The sequence below is a fragment of the Dermochelys coriacea genome, chromosome 6, assembly GCF_009764565.3.
Source record: "Dermochelys coriacea isolate rDerCor1 chromosome 6, rDerCor1.pri.v4, whole genome shotgun sequence".
Classification (NCBI taxonomy): domain Eukaryota; kingdom Metazoa; phylum Chordata; order Testudines; family Dermochelyidae; genus Dermochelys; species Dermochelys coriacea.
In genome coordinates, this window is record NC_050073.1 from 11,286,964 (window position 1) to 11,306,697 (window position 19,734).

The 19,734-nt window shown below is 50.7% G+C and overlaps 1 protein-coding gene across 12 annotated transcripts in view; it reads left to right on the forward strand.

Moving 5' to 3' along the window:
* MYRF (myelin regulatory factor) overlaps positions 1-19,734 on the forward strand; it is a 109,510-nt gene that overhangs the window by 53,093 nt on the left and 36,683 nt on the right. For 5 of the 12 annotated variants that reach the window (XM_043516552.1, XM_038406571.2, XM_038406570.2 and 2 more), the window contains 4 exons: positions 10,130-10,421; positions 11,133-11,305; positions 11,667-11,790; positions 19,018-19,213. In XM_043516552.1, coding sequence (XP_043372487.1) covers positions 10,130-10,421; positions 11,133-11,305; positions 11,667-11,790; positions 19,018-19,213 — 785 coding nt within the window. Of the gene's footprint in view, positions 1-10,129; positions 10,422-11,099; positions 11,306-11,666; positions 11,791-19,017; positions 19,214-19,734 lie in introns of all 12 variants that reach the window. The other 7 variants (XM_043516543.1, XM_043516546.1, XM_043516544.1 and 4 more) reach the window with 3 other exon arrangements.

Here is a 19,734-nt window from a genome sequence, read left to right on the forward strand (position 1 = left end):
TGGTTCTTTATGAGAGTATCCAGTTTTGAGAGCTCATTCTTAATCTTTCCCTGTTTGCTGTAGAGGATGTTGATTAGGTGGTTCCGCAGTTCCTTTGAGAGTGTGTGGCACAAGCTGTCAGCATAGTCTGTGTGGTATGTAGATTGTAATGGATTTTTGACCTTCAGTCCTTTTGGTATGATGTCCATCTGTTTGCATTTGGAGAGGAAGATGATGTCTGTCTGTATCTGTATGAGTTTTTTCATGAAGTTGATAGATTTCCACTCTATACAGCTAAATTCAGTGTCTTGCATAATGACAGGTTTCAGAGTAGCAGCCATGTTAGTCTGTATTCGCAAAAAGAAAAGGAGTACTTGTGGCACCTTAGAGACTAACTAATTTATTTGAGCATAAGCTTTCGTGAGCTACAGCTTACTTCATCGGATGCATTTGGTGGAAAATACAGTGGGGAGATTTATATACACACACACAGAGAACATGAAACAATGGGTTTTATCATACACACTGTAAAGAGAGTGATCACTTAAGATGAGCCATCACCAGCAGCAGGGGGGGGAAAGGAATCCTTATGCTGGCCTTGTGCAGGTTCCCTGTGCGCGCGGGTGGGCCAGCTGCTTCTGGTCATCCAGGAATGCTGCGTCCCTGCTGCCCATATCTTCCTCCTCTTTTCTCTGTGGGGGCAGGAGAGGGAACGTCTCTCTGCATTTGAAACACCTGCAATCCAGGGTTGTGAGTTCAATCCTTGAGGGGGCCATTTAGGGATCTGGGGCAAAGATTAGGGATTGGTCCTTCTTTGAGCAGAGGGTTGGACTAGATGACCTCCTGAGGTCCCTTCCAACCCTGATATTCTATGATGCTATGAGACCCCCCCCAAGAGATCTGAAATCACAGACTAATGCACCCCACATTCCCCAAACACAGTTGGGCAAAAGCCTGTGTAAACGAACAAGGTTTGCCTTGCATTCAGGTCAATGGACTCTGGTTTTGTTGGCTGACTGGGAAAAAGCAAGTTTGAGTTGAGAGGGCGACAAGCTTCTCTCAGACATGGAAATCGAGGGCCTCAGCTGAACTCAGCCCTGCTAGTGGTGTAATGAAGTGGGAGGTCAGGGCCAGCAAGCAGGGTTTGTGGTGATTTCTTCCAACGTGGAAAACCCAGGTGCATGGGGTTTTGTGGTTTTTTTTTTTTTTGTTTGTTTGTTTTTTTTCCTATGAAAGAAAAATCAAACCCAACTCACCTCCTGGAAAACCCCAGGAGACACGGTCTCCCACAGTATTCTTGCCAGCAAGTTAAAGGAGTATGGGCTGGATGAATGGACTATAAGGTGGATAGAAAGCTGGCTAGATTGTCGGGCTCAACGGGTAGTGATCAATGGCTCCATGTCTAGTTGGCAGCCGGTATCAAGTGGAGTGCCCCAAGGGTTGGTCCTGGGGCTGGTTTTGTTCAATATCTTCATTAATGATCTGGAGGATGGCGTGGATTGCACCCTCAGCAAGTTTGCAGATGACACTAAACTGGGAGGAGAGGTAGATAAGCTGGAGGGTAGGGATAGGATACAGAGGACCCTAGACAAATTAGAGGATTGGGCCAAAAGAAATCTGATGAGGTTCAACAAGGACAAATGCAGAGTCCTACACTTAGGACGGAAGAATCCCATGCACCGCTACAGACTAGGGACTGAATGGCTAGGCAGCAGTTCTGCAGAAAAGAACCTAGGGGTTACAGTGGACGAGAAGCTGGATATAAGTCAACAGTGTGCCATTGTTGCCAAGAAGGCCAATGGCATTTTGGGCTGTATAAGTAGGGGCATTGCCAGCAGATCGAGGGACGTGATCATTCCCCTCTATTCAACATCGGTGAGGCCTCATCTGGAGCATTGTATCCAAGTTTGGGCCCCACACTACAAGAAGGATGTGGAAAAATTGGAAAACGTCCAGCGGAGGGCAACAAAAATGATTAGGGGACTGGAACACGTGACTTATGAGGAGAGGCTGAGGGAACTGGGATTGTTTAGTCTGCGGAAGAGAAGAATGAGGGGGGATTTGATAGCTGCTTTCAACTACCTGAAAGAGGGTTCCAAAGAGGATGGATCTAGACTGTTCTCATTGGTAGCAGATGACAGAACGAGGAGTAATGGTCTCAAGTTGCAGTGGGGGAGGTTTAGGTTGGATATTAGGAAAAACTTTTTCACTAGGAGGGTGGTGAAACACTGGAATGCGTTACCTAGGGAGGTGGTGGAATCACCATCCCTAGAGGTTTTTAAGGCCTGGCTTGACAAAGCGTTGACTGGGATGATTTAGTTGGGGATTGGTCCTGCTTTGAGCAGGGGGTTGGACTAGATGACCTCCTGAAGTCCCTTGCAACCCTGATATTCTATTACTCTATGATGGCTGAGCTGGGAATAGAATGCAGGTCTCCTGATTCTCAGTCTAGTGCTCTATCTGCTAGGCCCCACTGCCTCCCATACCTCTATGCTTCAAGCCTTCTTTTCCTGTTCTGGGCTTGCCTGATGAACCTATGTATCTGGGACCAGTCACTTTGGCTAAGTATCCAAAATGTTCCATAGCTTCTCGGACTCGCTTTTCTGTTTTGTCCTAGTGTGGTTTCAGTTCTTTGTTATTTAGGTCAGGCTAGATTTTCCTGAACTCCAGCAGTAGCATTGTCTGCCTGTGTTCTATCAAATTCTGCTTAAACCTTATTCCGCTGCTTTTGCGAACCTAGTGCCTCTCTGTAGAATCCCTTGTGCAAACACCATGAGAAGTCCTGCTCTTGCTCAGTGTCCAAACTATAATGGTTATAGTTGGATGCAAATGTAACATAGGGAGAGATCCTCAGATGGCATAAATTGGTGGAGCACCACTGAAGTCAGAGGAGCTGCACAGATTTACACCAGCTGACGGTCTGGCCTGCGGGTTTCTGAGCCTTCTGCCAAGAATCCTAGGGAAGCTGAGGCATCAGTCCCACGTTTCCAGTCGACCAGCTATGAGGATGGTGGCAGTTGCAGGACAATGTATGAACTTCCATCCTGTGCTTTTGGTGTTACTTATTCCCCAAAGAGGTTTAATTGAATGCCCCATGTCTGCATCCGACCAGCTCTAGCATCATCGTTGTTTTATGTTCATTGTCCGAGCACATGGTAAAGTGTTCCTGGTCATACTTTGTTCTCCGTCCTTGCACAGCATCCTCACCAATTTGGATACCATATTCTTTTGTTCTCTTCTCAGATGTAGAAGGAAGAGACTTAAGCCAGAACACAGGTTTGCCTGTATATATACTTCTAGCTATTAACAGACCATTCCTCGTGTTTGACCACCTTGCATTAAAGTCAGTGTTGATTCTTTTAGTTCTTCCTCTGTTTCTTCACTTGCAACATCTCGTAATGGAGGAGTTTAAATCTGCCTGGAGGAGGAGTATCCCGGGGCAAGAGTTTCAATCATTTATTTAAATTGGTTGCTTTGTGCTGCAAAGAGGATGGTGAAGGTAGCTCTCAGGTGATCTTCAGTTGTAGCCCCATGCAGAGCGCATGGCAGCAATCTGTTCTGGAAGTGAGCAAGGTGCTGAGGATTGTAGCAAGGTCCCTTATAAGAAATGGCTGCAGTTTTCCTGCCACAGACGAACCTGGGAATCCAGGATCAACCAAGAGGCCAGTAATACCTTTCAACTGCAAACTTCTGTGACAAAAGGTAGATGTGCCCCCTCTCTAATGGGGACAGTTCCTAACCATATTATTTGGTCATTTCCACCAGCCAGTGAGCAATGTCTCCATTTTACACAGTTTGTGCTGCCTGGGGTCACCTTCCTTCAAGCCCCTGTCCCGGCCAAGTCCAGGGAAAGCACAGGCACCACTATATTCAGGTGTGATTATAAAGTGATGCCTGTCATTCACATAACTAACACTGCGTCTCTAGCATCCTCGCATATCTGTTGCTCAGGAAGGATGTATGATGGGGCGGGGAGATTCCCTTGAGTAGCAGAGAGCTCTGTTTCCAGATTTTTCTTGCACCACCACCTCGATAACCTCCCGCACAAAGGCAGACTTGAGATAGAGTTGTAGCTGGCAAGATCGTCCATGTAGGCAGCTGGTTTCTTGAGCCAGGGTCTAACCGCCGCTCGGTTAGAGTGTCTGGAAGGAGGGGAGTAATAACGCTTTGCGCTCAGCTCTATAAGTTCACAAGTGGCCTCTGCTTGTGCCGGAGGACAGGAGTCATGCCAGTCTTCATGTGTACCTCCCATTGTGTGCACATAGGCACCTAGCACTGTACTGCCCAGTGTGACTTGCCCCAGACGTTCCATAAAACCCTCTACCCTGCGCTGAGATGAGGCATGTGAAACTTCAGATGCATGAGTTGGTTTTTGGGCAGGGGCAGAAGGGGAGGTGTTGACAGTAATGCGTAGCTGATTTCTATGGTGCCAACCCCAAGTTTTCAAACAGCTTGAGTGATTTCCTCCCCCACCCACCCAAAAAATCCTGAGATTGCCTTAAAATCATGAGATTTTAAAAATAAATAAATATTGTGTTCTTTGTATTTACCCTTCTGGTGTTTCAGCCTTTGGAGTTCATGTTTTCAAACTTTTCTCTGTAACCACAAGAACTAGAAACTTACATTTTGTTTACAATGAAAGCTGCAACTCACATCTTCACAGGACTCCAGGATCTGGGGCTTTATGATCATCAAATATAACTTGACTTGCAATTTCATAGAGTTGGCAACACTGCTTCAACCTCAAGCTGGAGTGTGTAGTGCCGCTCCTTAATATTCAAGTATTGTTACCTAATATCATATCAGAGATATAGTAATTCAGGTTAAGGGGAGAGATGAACCCAACCAAAACGTCATATCTGGGGCCCAAATCCAATTACGATTTATTTAATTCCTAGACCTTTCTTCCAGACATTTACGATTTTCTGGCACCAAAAAACGACCCTTGGGGCTAAAATTTATCATGCCTTTTCTCAACTCCCACGTGAATTTTTTTTTTTTTTTTTTTGCAGGGTGGAGTTGGGGTCTCCAGAGATTCATATGTGAAAACAAATGGGTTTCAGCAGCTCACAGCTGTTCCCAATACTTCTGTTTTGCTCTCAGATGCTTTCAAAGTGGCTTCATGTTAGAAACTTCCACCTTTCCTTGTGCCTTATTTCTTAATGTTTTGCACTGGGAGGCATTTGACTTAGGAACAGTCCAGCTGAATGTTTGAAGCCTAGGGACGCCATTCTTTTTAACAGGGTAAGGGCCTGCTGCTGCAAACAATACTGTGAGTAGTCCCATTGACTTCAGTAAAAAGAAAAGGAGTACATGTGGCACTTTAGAGACTAACAAATTTATTTGAGCGTAAGCTTTCGTGAGCTACAGCTCACTTCATCGGATGCATTCAGTGGAAAATACAGTGGGGAGATTTATATACATAGAGAACATGAAACAGTGGGTGTTACCATACACAGTGTTACAAGAGAGTGATCACTTAAGGTGAGCTATTACCAGCAGGAGAGCGGGGGTGGGGGTGGGGGTGGGGGGTACCTTTTGTAGTGATAATCAAGGTGGGCAATTTCCAGCAGTTGACAAGAACATCTGAGGAACAGTGGGGGATGGAGGAGGGGAATAAACATGGGGAAATAGTTTTACTTTGTGTAATGACCCATCCACTCCCAGTCTCTATTCAAGCCTAAGTTAATTGTATCCAGTTTGCAAATTAATTCCAATAAATTGACTTCAGTGAGACTGCTTGCATCGGTATGTGGTGTATTGGATAGTGAGTGTTTGCAGGTTAAGGTGTAAGGCCTTGATCTTGCCAGGAGCTCCATGTGGACACAGGGTTTTGCTTGTGAGGAATTTGTTGCTGGATCGGGGCCTGTGGTGGGGACAGTTAGTTTGCATACACCCCCAGATGCCACTTGTTAAACATTTATTTTGATAAAAAGAAAAGGAGTACTTGTGGCACCTTAGAGACTAACAAATTTATTTGAGCATAAGCTTTCGTGAGCTACATTTATGTATGTATTTATGTATTTATGCTCAAATAAATGTGTTAGTCTCTAAGGTGCCACAAGTACTCTTTTTTTTCTTTTTGCGAATACAGACTAACACGACTGCTACTCTGAAACCATTTATTTTGATGGCAACACAGTCAAATAAATCCAGATAGTGGCTTCATTTCAATATCTGATCCCACATATAGAAGTGGGGAGTAGGAGTGTGTATTTGAATCTCCCTTGTTTATTTAAATGTGAGGAACAAAGTCCTCTCTGTGTTTAAATATGTATATTAGTGAATTAAATGCACACACAAAAAAAATCTCCGTTATTGCATCACAGAGGGTGAGATTTCCAACACTCAAAAGTCAGGTTGGGCCAGTCTGTCTTTGTGTTGTGTCTTTCTCTAGTCAGCCCACACCCGTGGCTTCCCTCCCCAGTGGCTCAGAGAGGGTCGCTCCCATGGCAAGCGTTGACTTCAGTGAAAATGAGAGTGCAGCCACAAAGTGCAGCCAGCGTGCAGTTGAAAGCCCAGGCTGGGAGGGCTGCATGGCTAGGAGAGGAGACTGTGGAGGTGGTGGTGGCAATGACTGGAGGGCATGGGTGTGGCACGGAGAGGGAGAGGTTGGAACTGTGGTTACAGGGTGGCTCATGGCTCCAGGATAAAGAGGCAGTGAGCAGGATAAGCTGGGAGTGAGGGAGCAGGGAGTTGCTGGGCTTGCTGATACAGGAACTGAGGAAGGATTGTCCAGTGATTATGTTACTAGCCTTGGACTGGAGAGACTCAGGTTCAATTCTCTGCTCTGCCCCAGATTTCCTGTGAGGCCGTAAGCAGCCCCATTTGCCTCTCCGTGCCTGAATTCCCCAGCTGTAACCAGGCCCACTCAGAGGTCCAGAGAGGCCCAGGCCACTTCCAGCTTTTGAGGCCTGTAGTAGGGCAGGTGCCCCACTCCAGTAGACGGGTTAAAAGCAGCCAAGCTATGCCGACTGGGGAAGCAACCACAGCTGTGGCCAGCTCAATGAGGGCACAGCTGGGCCTGATAAGAGGGCTGGGGGCCAGGAGCTGTGGGAATCTCACTCTAGCCCCGGAGGGGGAAGGCCTAGCTGCCTGGGAGCAAGGTACCTGAAGCGGAACAGTGCTGGGGAAGGGCAAAAGGAGCTTCAACCTGGCAAACCCCCAGGCTGCAGGCCTTGATGAAGGCCTATGAAAAGGTACTGGGGCTGCAGAGGGGCAGCCTGGGGAGAGGCAAAGGCAGTAGCTCTCACCCCCTTGCCAATGATGAGTGGCCTTACAGACTGCCGTCTGCCCCAGTGAGAGGGGGTAGATGAGGATAATAAATTTTATATTATTATATATTTATTATATTATAATAAATTAATATTTATGAACATTTTAACTCTTTAATATGACAAAATCTATCGGCAAAAAATTATGTGCATAAAAACAAGTTGCAAAACTTATCAAATGCCAAAAAATTAACAAGTGTCTCAATTTGAGGCACCCTTTGAGCTTGAGGCCCAGGCCAAATGGCCCTCCCTCCCGATTGGCCCTGGCTATAACATGGGGATAACAGCATTTCCCTGCCTCTCGGGGGGCAGGTTGACGCTAAATACCTGGAAGATTGTGAGGTGCTCAGATCCTGCAGTGTTGGGGGCCAGAGAAGTATCTACGATAGGCAGGATCTGGGCAGGGCTGGTGCAACGAGGGGACTAGTCTGGGCTTGCAGGGTGGTGCTGGGGGCACAGCAAGTGAGATTTTTCCTATCTTATTTCCTGTGCAGCTTCTGAATGTGCTCACAAAATCCTTGGCTGCGGCTAGGCAGCAGGTGTGCAGTGACCGCTGCTTATCAGGCTGTCCCTAAGCACCTTGCTGTTACCTGACGCGCCCTCCTGCTGCTTGTCTCTTTTTTTATATTGTCAGCTCTTTCGGGAGGGGCTGTTCCTTGGCTCTGGATGTGCACAGCACCACCTAGTACGATGGGGCTGTTACAACCCTCATGAGCTCTCCCATCTGGATGCTCCCCAGGCTGCTCTTAGCTTGCTGGGCCTGGGCAGAGTTCAGCCAGTCTGTCTCTCGGGTTCTGGGCTTCTAGGCACATGCTGCAGGGGCAGACCCCTTGTCTGACAGGGGGGTGGGGACCACGCGGTCTGATTGCATAGGCTGCGGAACTAGTGCTGCCTCATCAAAGCCTTCCCAGTAGCTGCCGCATGCTCCCCAAGTTCTGCTGAAGCAGGGGATCCTCTGATTTCTTTGAGGGCTCCGTGGCAGCATAAACAGGTAACACGCAGACTCTGCAAAGGAGTTTCTAAGCACACACTCTGTTTGCATAGACAAGATAGATACAGATCTCTAGAAAAATAAAGCCCACATGCAAATCCCTCCCTTGCTACTCCGAGAACGCTATGGGTCTGGGACAGACTTTTCCGGAGTCCCTGGTCCTTCCTGCGTCCCTCTCCTCCCACTCAGCTGTCATGTTCTAGTGTCTCTCCCTCTCTAAATATGGTGGTCTGTGAGGGAGCTGCCCTTTTGTAAAGCTGCAGTCCCCTTGGACAGGTGACCAGTCAAGTCCCTTGTCAGGTGAGCCATTGCTTGGTTACTTAGAGACTAACAGATTTATTTGACTGGTTTCAGAATAGCAGCCGTGTTAGTCTGTATCTTTTTGCAAATTTATTTGAGCATAAGCTTTCGTGAGCTACAGCCGATGAAGTGAGCTGTAGCCCATGAAAGCTTGTGCTCAAATAAATTTGTTAGTCTCTAAGGTGCCATAAGTACTCCTTTTTAACCTTTTCTTTTTGCGAATACAGACTAACACGGCTGCTACTCTGAAACCTGTCATTGCTTGGTTACTAGCTCACTTGGAAGGAATTATCTGTGAGCTCATTGGCCAAGGTGCTTGCATTTCAATAGGTGATCCTCCGGATTAACAGCTCCTGATCTCTCTGCATTGTTTGCCCTGTGGCTTGCAATTCCAGGCCAAGATAGAGGCACAAAGACATCAGGGATGGATGGGTCCTTCTCACAACCAAAGTGGCATTTGTAGCATGCTATAGAGACAGACAGACATAAGCTAAATCATCACAGGAGCCCCGATTCCTGATGCTACCGCAGTCCAGCTAAATACTAACTCTGCCCCATTGCACCTATGTACCAAGGCGTTAGTGACTTGTGTGCTGGGAGATACTGGGAGCTTGAACTCTGAACATCCTGATTGTGTTGTTTGAACCTTAGCTGTAATGTGGTGTCAGCCTCCTATTACTCATTGACTAGATCAGATGTGAGCCCTTTGGGAGCCTTGCTAACTGTGAATGTGGGGCTTTCTGCTCATCCGGCTTCCTCAACCCTCCTTTTCAAATCACGGGGCCCAAAGCCCCACCACGCTGCTGAGTTTATAAAGCAAAAGTAGTTGGAACTCTCCTTACAAACTGGAAATCCCCAGCCATCCCCGTGGGACTCCTGGGCCTCCCAACAAGCAGGAGATTGGAAGAGAAATCCAGTCCCAGAATTGCCTGCACAGTGACCCACACCAGAGTAGACTCATTTGGGAGAGGTGGGCTAGGGGCCAAGTGTGTTGGGACTGGGGCAGGGGGCAGGCAGGTGGAGGTACAGCGGGGGATGCTGGAGGGGGATACCTGTGGTGGGGGTACTCACTGGAGGTGGGGAGGCAGTGTCATTCCCTGTCACAATGACAAGGCGGCTGGCACAAGCCCAGGACCCACTGCTAGCTGTCACTCCACCTCCCTGCGGGACCCCCACCCTGTAGCTGGGAGCCGGGACCTGGGTCGGCGGGATCCGGCCACTGTGGCTTACAGGGGAATAGACCAATCAGCTGCCGATTCACGGAAGGCTCTTTCTGAGCTGCAGCTTGTCTGCTCTGCAAAACCCTGGTTGTTGCCTGTTGTTTTTCAAATTGTCCCACCCCAGACATAGGGCAGAGGCTCAAAAAAGAGGCTGTGTCCAGGGAACCCCAGCCATTTAGTAACCCGAGCTTGGGGAAGTGGAGGGAGTTTGCGGGAACATGATGTGATCTGCTGTGGGTGGGTTTGGACTCCCCTGGGACTCGGAGAGTGGAGGGCGGTTGAGTGGGGCAGGCGGGGTAGATTCGGGACAGATTGTATTTGGCTTTGTACATCGTTCTAATGAATCCATTATATTTTCTTTGAAGATCCTCACCTCCTCCGGACCATGACCCCCGAGAACATGTGCCACATGACCCCACCTTCCCGGCTGGAGCACCCTCCCCCGCCTGCCCACCTTCAGGGTCCCCCACCACCTCCGCCACATCCACACCAGCAGCAGCACAACCCCCACTATCCCAGCATGCAGCGGGACATGTTCATGAAGCCTGAACCGCTGATGCCGCCGTACGTCATTGGGCAGGGCATGTCCTCAGGTGATCTCCACCACGCCCAGCAGTCGCAGATGCTTCACCAGCTCCTGCAGCAGCACGGAGCAGAGTAAGAGCGTCGGGGAGGGACAGCGAGGACCAAGGGGGATGTTTGGATCCCGGATGTCCTCGCTGCTGTAGGGCTGTTTCCAAGCTATGAGTGTGCGCAGGGAGTGAGGATGGTGAAGAGGGGTGCACTAGTGGGGCGCATTGGGCACAGAGGAGTTTCTGTGCTGAGTGATAACACAGCTAGCGAGTAAAACCACTGGTGAAGAGTCAGACTAGGGTGAGGAGGGGCGTCGTAGCAGGCTGGGGAGTGTGATCATGGGAATTTGAGGACATGGGGCAGAGGTTACGATACCATGGCCTGGAGGGTAGAGTGGTGGAGCACAGTGGGGGATGGTGCGAGGGAGATAGTGGGGGTGGGAAATGGAGGGTGTATGGCAGAACATGCAGTAAGGGAGTGGGATGGGGAATGGAGGGGGTGTAGGGGTGGGGCATGGCGATAAGGGGGCAGTGGGGTGGGGCATGGCAGGGGGGGGCAATAATGACATGGAAAAGTAACGGGTCTCCCTTTGAGAGCACAAAGCCTTTAATTTTTAAATGTTTGAACCAGACATTTGCCCTCACTTGAGCCCCTGCCCCTGCCCAAATCGTGCTCCTGCCTCTGGGGTCCATCAGCCTCCCACTTGCCTTTCCCTTGGTGGAGGATGACAGCTGCCCTGCTTTCCTGCTCGCTGCCTTGCAGCTCAGGGTTTGCTGTCCCGGTTGGTCTCTGCAGCCTCCCAGTTCACCCAGCCAAGAAGCGGAAACACTCAGAGTCGCCCCCCAACACACTCAACGCACAGATGCTCAACGGGATGATAAAGCAGGAGCCAGGTATGGGGTCTGTGCCACTCAACCCTGACAGAGTCCAAACGCCTCCCTGGCACCAGCAGGGGGCACTCTCACCAGGTATGTGCTCTTCGTCCCACCCCTCCCCCAACATTACCAAACACCTCCCTGGCACCAGAAGGGGGAGCTCTCCCCAGGTGGGGTGCACGGGAGAGGAGCCTGCAAGACAGAGTGAGAATGGAAGTGTCCCCCCAGATAAGCAAATAAGAGGGTTGTTCCTGGAGCTGAAAGTGGAGGGTGGATGCTCTCCCTTTGGCCCTGGGTTGGGGCACAGAGTACACTGATAGCACAGTCAGGACATGAGCTCCCCGGGTGAGCGACTGCAGAGTGGAAGTATCTCCCTTGCACCAGCCTGGGGAGCTCTTGCCTGGTCAGGGACCTCACAGAAATGATTTCAGTAAATATTTCCCCATGGCTGCAGGGCTGATTCAAGACAACGACAGTTTAAATGGCTCCTACCTGGATCCCAACTACCAGTCTATAAAGTGGCAGCCGCATCAGCAGAACAAGTGGGTGACTCTCTACGATGCCAACTACAAGGAGCTGTGAGTAACTGACTGGTCCCCCAGAGATACAGCCACACTCATGTCTATCCCACCAGCCCTTTGTCCTCCCTTACCCCGGGAATCACATTGGTCTCCATTGTAACCTGCCTAGGGGAAAGTTAATTCTCTGCGAGCATGAAATGCTGGCTGACCCCAGGAACAGAGCTGTGTGTGAGTGGCTGATTGCACCATCTGAGGCAGGTCTGGCTATCGCCATCGCCTTACATTACTTTGAGCACAGGCCAGCCCCGCTTAGCAGGAGCCATCCACCGCCCTGAATTTTTAAAATGAACATTAACTCTCCTCTAAAGGCGTGAGACCTGGCTCATCAAAAGAGACCCTGGTCAGGAGTGTGGAGAAGTGGGTCTCTGGCTCCTGCTGCCTGCAGGCTTGGCGAGAGCTGGGGAGTAGTGACAGCGGGAAGGGAAACATGCAGACTGAGTGGGAGGAGAGAAAGACAGAGGGTAAGTCTGCACTGGAGGTGGAATTCGCAGCTCAGGCAGACGTACCCAGGCCAGCTCTGATCCAGCCGGCACACTACGAACAGAAGGTTCGAGTGGCAGGAGGGACTCGCTGCCCAAGTAAATACCTCGCTTTCAGACGGGCTCGTAGTCAGGGTGGCTAGCTCCTTGCGCAGCCGTGGCTACGCTGCGATGTTCAGTGCACCAGCTGGATCAGAGCTAGCATGGGTAGGTCTGCCTGAGCCGGAAATTACACCTCCAGCTCCAGCTTAGACTTACCCAGAGAGAGCCAGACAGAGAGCAGGAGGAAGAGGAAGAGAGTTGCGGGGAGGGGAAGGCCAGAAGGCTGGGAGAGAGGGCAGAGACGGAGGGAAAGGCCAAGGGACTGAGGTGGAGTTGAGGGGTGCAGAGAAATGCTGCGAGGGGGAGGAAAAGGCTGGGAGGCTGAAATGGAGGGAAGGGCGGGGTGCAGGGAACAAGTGCGCACAGCTCACAGGGCAAGGAAGATGAATGTTCAGGAAGAAATTGCTGCAAATCCTCCCCACATTCCGGAAAGGTGACTGAACGCTGGCAAGCAGCAGTCTGGATTCCAGGAGCGGCTAGTCCTGTAAACACCCCGTACTCCTCCTCAGGTTCCACACAGCCAGTCTCTGTTTGGGGCCCTATTTTGGGGCTCGGGGGGAGGGGCCTTGTTTTTCGGGATACCAGCTAAACTGAGAGAATGATCAGGCTTCGTCAGAACGACGTGCAGAGAAAAGGCCAAGGACTCCTGGCAGGGCTGGCTCCGGGAGCAGGGAAGGGTGTGTGACCTAGGGAGGCTACCTCAGATGACAGAGTGTGTGGCCAGCTGGTTCCAAGTTCCCACCGGGTGAGCAGCAACACTGCCTACTGCTGAGGTTCTCAGTGAATTAAACCCGATATTACAGCTGGGGAAAGTGAGGCACAGAGACATGACTTGACTTGCCCCAGTCACAGGATGAGCTTGTGGCAGATCTGGGAACAGAATCCAGCTGAGCTGACTCCCAGGCCTTTGCCTTAGCAGGAAGACCGTCCTTCCTCTCAGGCAGAATTAACCTACCTCTGGAAGGACAAACCTGTTTGGGCCAGTGCCATGTGGGCAGCCAGAGTGGGTCACAGAAAGGGAGCAGGCCCAGCTGGCCTTTCCTTTCCAGGCCTCAAGGAGTGAAGGGAGAGCTGATCCTTAGGAGGCAGACCTAAGTTCTCTCACAGCTCAGCCATTTGGGAAAGCCCCAGCCGGGAGCTCACTGCTGCAGTGCTAGAATGAGAAGGTGGCTTTGACCTCTGCAAAGCTCTTGGAGCTTCTTGTGTACCAGCTCCAGAGCTAGATGTCGGGGGAAGATGAGGTGCTTTGGTCCAAACTGGAGGAGAATTGCAGCAGAGGGGTGGGTTCTCCACACGGGTTACTCCGAGCTAGGTGACCACGTGTATGACTGGTTCTGTACTAGGTGTTTTGTTCTCCAGAAGAAGCCAGAGGGTTTTCAGCTCCAATCTCAGCCCTAGGGAGCTGAATTGTGGGATCGAGTCTTATCCTTTTCTTACTCTTGCCCTTCACATGGGTCCAGCAGGTGAGAGTGGGGAGCAAGTGCAGATCCAAAGGAAATTGCTCACGTTCCCAGCCCCAGGCTGCATTTCTCACCAGCCCCCGGGCAGGGCCGTTCTTACCTGTACGCAAAGTACGCAGCTGCATAGGGCACCAGGAAATGTGGGGCACCAAATTTCCTGGTGCCCTGCGCAGCTGCGTGCTGCTTCAGCCCCTGCTCCGGCTCTTCCCCATGGCCTCTGCCCCTGCCCCACCTCTTCCCCAACCTAGCCACGCCCCCACTCCCCTCAGCTCTGCAGCAGAGCCGGGCCTGCACTCACCAGCGGCGGGAAGCGCAGCAACCCGGCCCCAGCTGCACTACCAGTGCTGGGGGGTGGTTCCCCCCTGCCCCCCAAGCCAGCCCCCCCCAGCGGAGGCCTGGGGCTCCACACCACCACCGTCCCTCATGTCAGACACTGGCTTTGGGGAGTTCATAACCTTTCACCTTCACTCAGCATTAGGAGAAATCCCCTCTTCTCCAATCCTGAGCTTCTGAAACCTGCGTTAGCCTACTTTTCATCAGTGGAGGCCTTTTGGCTAAAATGATCCATTTGACCCTAGATGACCTATTCCCAGGAGCTTGCCCTCTGACCTCCCCACTCTCGCTGGAAAAAATTAGTGTGGCTTTGGCTGCAGCCTGAGGTTTGATTGGTTGAAATGAGGCAGATTGCAAGTCAATGAATAATCTTCATTCCCATTCTCAGTAGTGGAGCCTGGCACCCAAGGCTTGTTTATTCCCCAATGCCAAATTGGCACCAAACATCCATCAAAGATGGAACCATCCAGAGGACACATTTAAAACCCAAGAAATGTATGTTAATTATCCCCATGGCCCAGGGTGCTGGAATTTTGTAGGCCAGTGTTTCATGGGGTGTAATTCTGCATACCAGTGCCACCAAAGGCGGAGAGTTGAAACTTGGGGGAGATAGTTTCCAAGGGGATACAACACCCATCTGGCAGGAGGCCAGAGATGGTGTTTTTGCTGTTAAAGAATGGATTTTTTTAACAGTGAGGGTAAATAATTACTGGAGCAATTTACCAAGGGAGGTGGTGGATTCTCCATGCTTTAAATCAGGATTGGATGTGTCTTGCTAACAGAGCTCAACCAGGAGTTAGGGGCTTGACCCAGGGATTGGGCTAGAAGATCAGAATGGTCCCATCTGGCTTCAAAAGCTCTGATATGGAATTTCCACATTAGACCCTGGATGTTTGTGGAGGATTGTTGCCCATGGAGATGACATCACTCACAGCCAATCAGAAAGCTCTGTCTATTTGGTGCTATGGGGAATTGAAGTGTGGGGAATCATGTTCAACCGGGCAGTGTGTTCTGGGAGGCAGAGGAGGGGGGACCCTCCGAGGGGTTTTTCTCTCTGTTTGTGTGCATGTGTGTTGGGCAGCCATCAGCCCGAATGGACGTTAACCAGAACACATTTGGGAGGATCCTGTTTGTTTTGTGAACTCCTCCCCCTCCTCCTCAATCGCTGTATCTCTCTTGGCTGCAGTTGGCACATGGTTCTCCCCTGGTACATCAGTGGCACATGCAGTCCACTGCCCTTCCAGCAGGGCCCTGGTACCCTACGGAGGCAGTGAGGTTGTGACTCAGGGGGATGAGCGGAGGAGACTGTGCAGTTTCTGAAGGTGCAGCGATAGTGTAGGGCGGGAGTGAGTGAATTGTGTTTCTGTGCAAAGTGGGGGAGTGTGTGTTGGAGTGAGAGCGGTTGTTAGGGGAGGGAGGGTCTGTGTGTATATGTGCATGCACACGGTTGGTACAGGGGCCAGGGCCTGAGGAGCCCAGACTGCATGCTCTCAGAGACCCATTCACGAGAGACCAAGGGGAAAGACAGAAAGACATGGATCAAATGACAGAGCTTGAGGAAGAGGAGAGACCTAACCTGGAGGGCAGATAATCCCACTTCTACCTACTGCAGGGTTTTTACACCTTCCTCTGAAGCATCTAATGCCTGCCACTGTCAGAGATGGGCCAGGTCTTGGGTCTGATCCACGATGGGCAATTTATACGTCGCTGAGAGAGTGGAACCCGCGAGAGCAGATGAAGGAGTTTAGTGGGAAGAAATGGAAGGCAAAAATGAAGCTCTGAAGCTGTGAGGAAGGGGCGAGAGGGAAATTCCTCTCATTCTTTCTGGCTAAGGTAGCGCTCTCCACTTCCAGCATCTGCTTTTTGTTCAGGTCACATCTCAGGCAGCCCAGGGTCCCTCTGCCACTCCAAGGAAGAAATAAATGGTTATTCATGGAGCTGTCCCAGCTTCACTCACGAGAGCCTGAATCACCAGGAAGACGTCATTCAATGTTAACCCATTTGCCACTGGAGAGTCCAAAAAACACCAGCCCAGGGAGGCGGTGTGTTTCTGCTGGCAGAATGGTGGGAGACCAGTGAGGGGATGTGGCTTGTGGGGGAACCAGGAGCAGTGGGAGTAGGAACTGGCTGGGAATGAACTTTGGGATGACATGAGGCTGGGTGATGCTTCTAAAAGAGGGACCCAACTTACGGTTGTTGTTGATGCTTTATGTTGTTGTTGTTCTGATCCAGTTTGTGTCACTGGAGTTTTAATTAAGAGTCTTGATTGGCTGATGGGAAACTTGGCAGTTACAAATCATTCGGGAAACAGTCATGAATCTGTAGGAGATCGCAAGTCGGGAGCTGAGGGCTGCGCTTGCTACTTGCCAGAAGTCCTAAGGCTGCGCTTACTTGGCACTAAATGAAGTAGATGGCAGTGACCCTCCTCAGAAGACCGTGTGGTCTGCGAGGCCCTGTGATTGTGTCAAGAGCATTGGACTGGGAGTTGGGACACTTGGCATCCAACCCCAACCCTGTTGTTCTATGACCTTAGGTCAGTCACCCATCCTCTATACCTCACTTCCCCATCTCTAAAGTGGGGATAATGATACTGATAATCATAAAATAAATGAAAACTATTACCCTTCTCATCAGGGTGGAAGTGCAGCCCATACAGCTGATGATATGAAAGCGTGAGCGAAAGATCCTTTCATTAAACCTTGAATAAGTTGCATCCTCGCATATCTTCTGTCACCTGTGCATGATCCAGGTGCTTTTGCCAGTATGGAAATGCCCAGCGGGCAGTGTGGCTGGGCTGCACAGATCAGGACGGGGCACTGCATACGGGGACTGTAGTCTTTGTGGGCCACGTTGCAGTGTTAAGGATGAAGATGGTCATGCTGAAGAATTTCCTGGACCACATTTCACCCACTGGCTGCTGTTCAGCTATCACTCAAGTGAAAATACCCCATCTTCCAGGGAACCCACACATCTTGCCCTCCATTAGTTGGGTCTCACGTGCGCGCTTAGGGGAATGAATTGCCTTTTGACCCCAGAAGAGAGGGGTGGCTTTTAGGCCAGGCTGGTAGTTGTGGCACTGAATTGACTAGGCCTGAGGGAAGACACCTGTATAAAAGGGAGTGACCCTCTCCTGCATTTACTTCTGCCTACAAAGTCTGTCCAGTCTAGTAGTCTGGTGGAGCCATAAGTCTTTCTGTCAGTGGCTGTCCTGCCCTCCCAGTCACTCTTCTCCGACACTCAGACCTTTTGAAGCTCTGTTGTTCATTCGTTCTAAAAATTAACACCAGGGAGGAGAGGAAGGTGGCATGTTTTTTTCTTTGGCGGAAGGATGTGCCGTACTTTTTAATGCCTAGTGTGAAAAATGAGTCCTGGCACTTGTAATTATGTGCAGATGCTCCCCGTGATTTGAAAATCGAGGAGAGGAGGAAAAAGATTGGATTTTGGTCTCCCAGTTGAAATGCTGAGTGACTGACTGACTTGAGGGTGTTTCCTTTCCCACCTGTGCCAGGCAGGCAGTGCCCCCCAGAGGGGCCCTAGCCCAGAGTGCAGACCAGGGATCTTGGGAGGTGGGAGAAAGGGGGACTTGGTGCGAAGGCCACATATTTTTGCCGTTCCCGTGGTAACCAGCCCATTAGGGAGATACAGATTAAACCTCCCCAGCTGGTGCGTGTGTTTCTTCTCTGTAGCCCAAGTTTCCCCTCCCAGCCAGGATGTGCCATGGTGGGAGCTGGGAGCTGTTAGCAGCGGCAGCAGGTGGTTCTGATTTCCCCAGGAATCTGGCTGCTCGGGGCGGGTACAGCCTGGGATGGGTCACTTCGAGAACGGAACCCGATGAGGAGTCTCATCAGTCTCTCTGAAAGATCCTGTTTAGGAGAGAAACCCCCAGAGAATGTCCAGTGCCCCCCCACACCCCCATCCCTGTGTGGCTTTCTAGGTCAGCCTGATCCACCAGCACCGCCCCCTGGCCCGAGGAGCAGAAGTCAGATCCCAGACGTTAAGCAGGGCTGGACCTGGGGGGTGAGTGAATGGAAGACCTCCAAGGGCAAGGCAGGGGTAGCAGGATGTGCTCACTCTGAATCTGTATGAAGTCAGTGCTCCAATGCGTGGCTCAAGGAGGGGCTGTGTGATTGGACGTGATGCCTCTCTGTTGCCTGGTGGTCATGAAAGATTCTGTGGCACCTTGTATAAGAGCTGGGAGTGACCCTGGCGGCCTGAGCGAATTCCAAGTCAAATAACTATATTCCCTTTCGATCTGGAAACATTCTGCCAGCCTAAAATTCCCCCTGCAGCTTCCAGTGGCTATGGGATTCTATTACGCTCTTTTCCCTAAATGGCTGCATAGGGCAGCTGTGCACAGTTAAATAGCTGCTTGTGTTTGAACCCAGAACTAGCTGTGGCACAGTCCTGTCAAGCACATTGGGATCCTTGGATAAATTACACTGTACACCAGAAGTTCGCACAAAGGGGTCTTTGGGTCATTGGTGACCCATGAAGCAGAGAGCCTGCTGGTGATCTGCACAGAGCTGGGCTAGTCACACGATGCTGGCTCCTCCTCCCAGCTTCCAGCTACTGAACTGCATTAAAAGACAACTAAAAATAAATACAGTGCTTCCCAATTGTTACTTTCCCACATTAGCCATTCTTGTAGTTGCCACGGGGACGTTATTTGGTCGTAAACACGAGGAGAGCTGGTCTGTGTGATCATTAATGAGATGAGAAGTGTCCATGAAACACTCTGTCTGTTTATGCTGCTCCCCTGCTATAAATTATCAGACCCCGCAGAGATATCAGTGGGTTGTTTGTCCTTCAGTCTAATGCCTGCTGCCTTTTTCCCCTACCTTGGTGCACAGCCCCCCACCTACGTACCGGGTGGATGCGGACAAAGGGTTCAACTTCTCCGTGGGCGATGATGCCTTCGTGTGCCAGAAGAAGAATCACTTCCAGGTCACTGTCTACATCGGCATGATCGGAGATCCCAAGTATGTGAAGACCCCTGAGGGCCTGAAGCCCCTTGACTGCTTCTACCTGAAGCTGCATGGAGTGAAGGCAAGTTCTGGGGGAAGGGGGAGAATCCTGCAAGAGCTGAAGGCCATTTCAGGGTGCATGTGTGAGCATGTGTGTCAGTGTCCGTAGGCCCACAGGCAGTGTTGTTACTGTGTGTATGATCTTGTCAGTCTCTGGGTGGGAATGATGAGCATTATATCTCTGTGTATTGTTTGTGGGTGAGTGGGTCGGTGAGTGGAGCCTGTGTAGGGGAGCCAATGTGTGTGATACAAGCATATGTGATCCAGCCTGCATGTGTGGAAATCACAAGTTTTGCGTGACCAGGACATTACCTAAAGGAAGGATAGGAGCCTTGTGCCATAGCCCCATCTGCTGGGTAAAGTCTAGTCACGAGAGAACAGGCAGTAAAGAGGGTTCCCCTGGGCAATCTGGCAGGGCTCTGTATGTGTGTATGTACATCAGTGCCTGTACATTTGAGTCTGTGTGTGAGGAGCAAGGAAGAGGCCGTCTGGCCCTGCTGGTGCAGAGAATTCCTGCCCTCTCTTACAGCTGGAGAAGAAGAG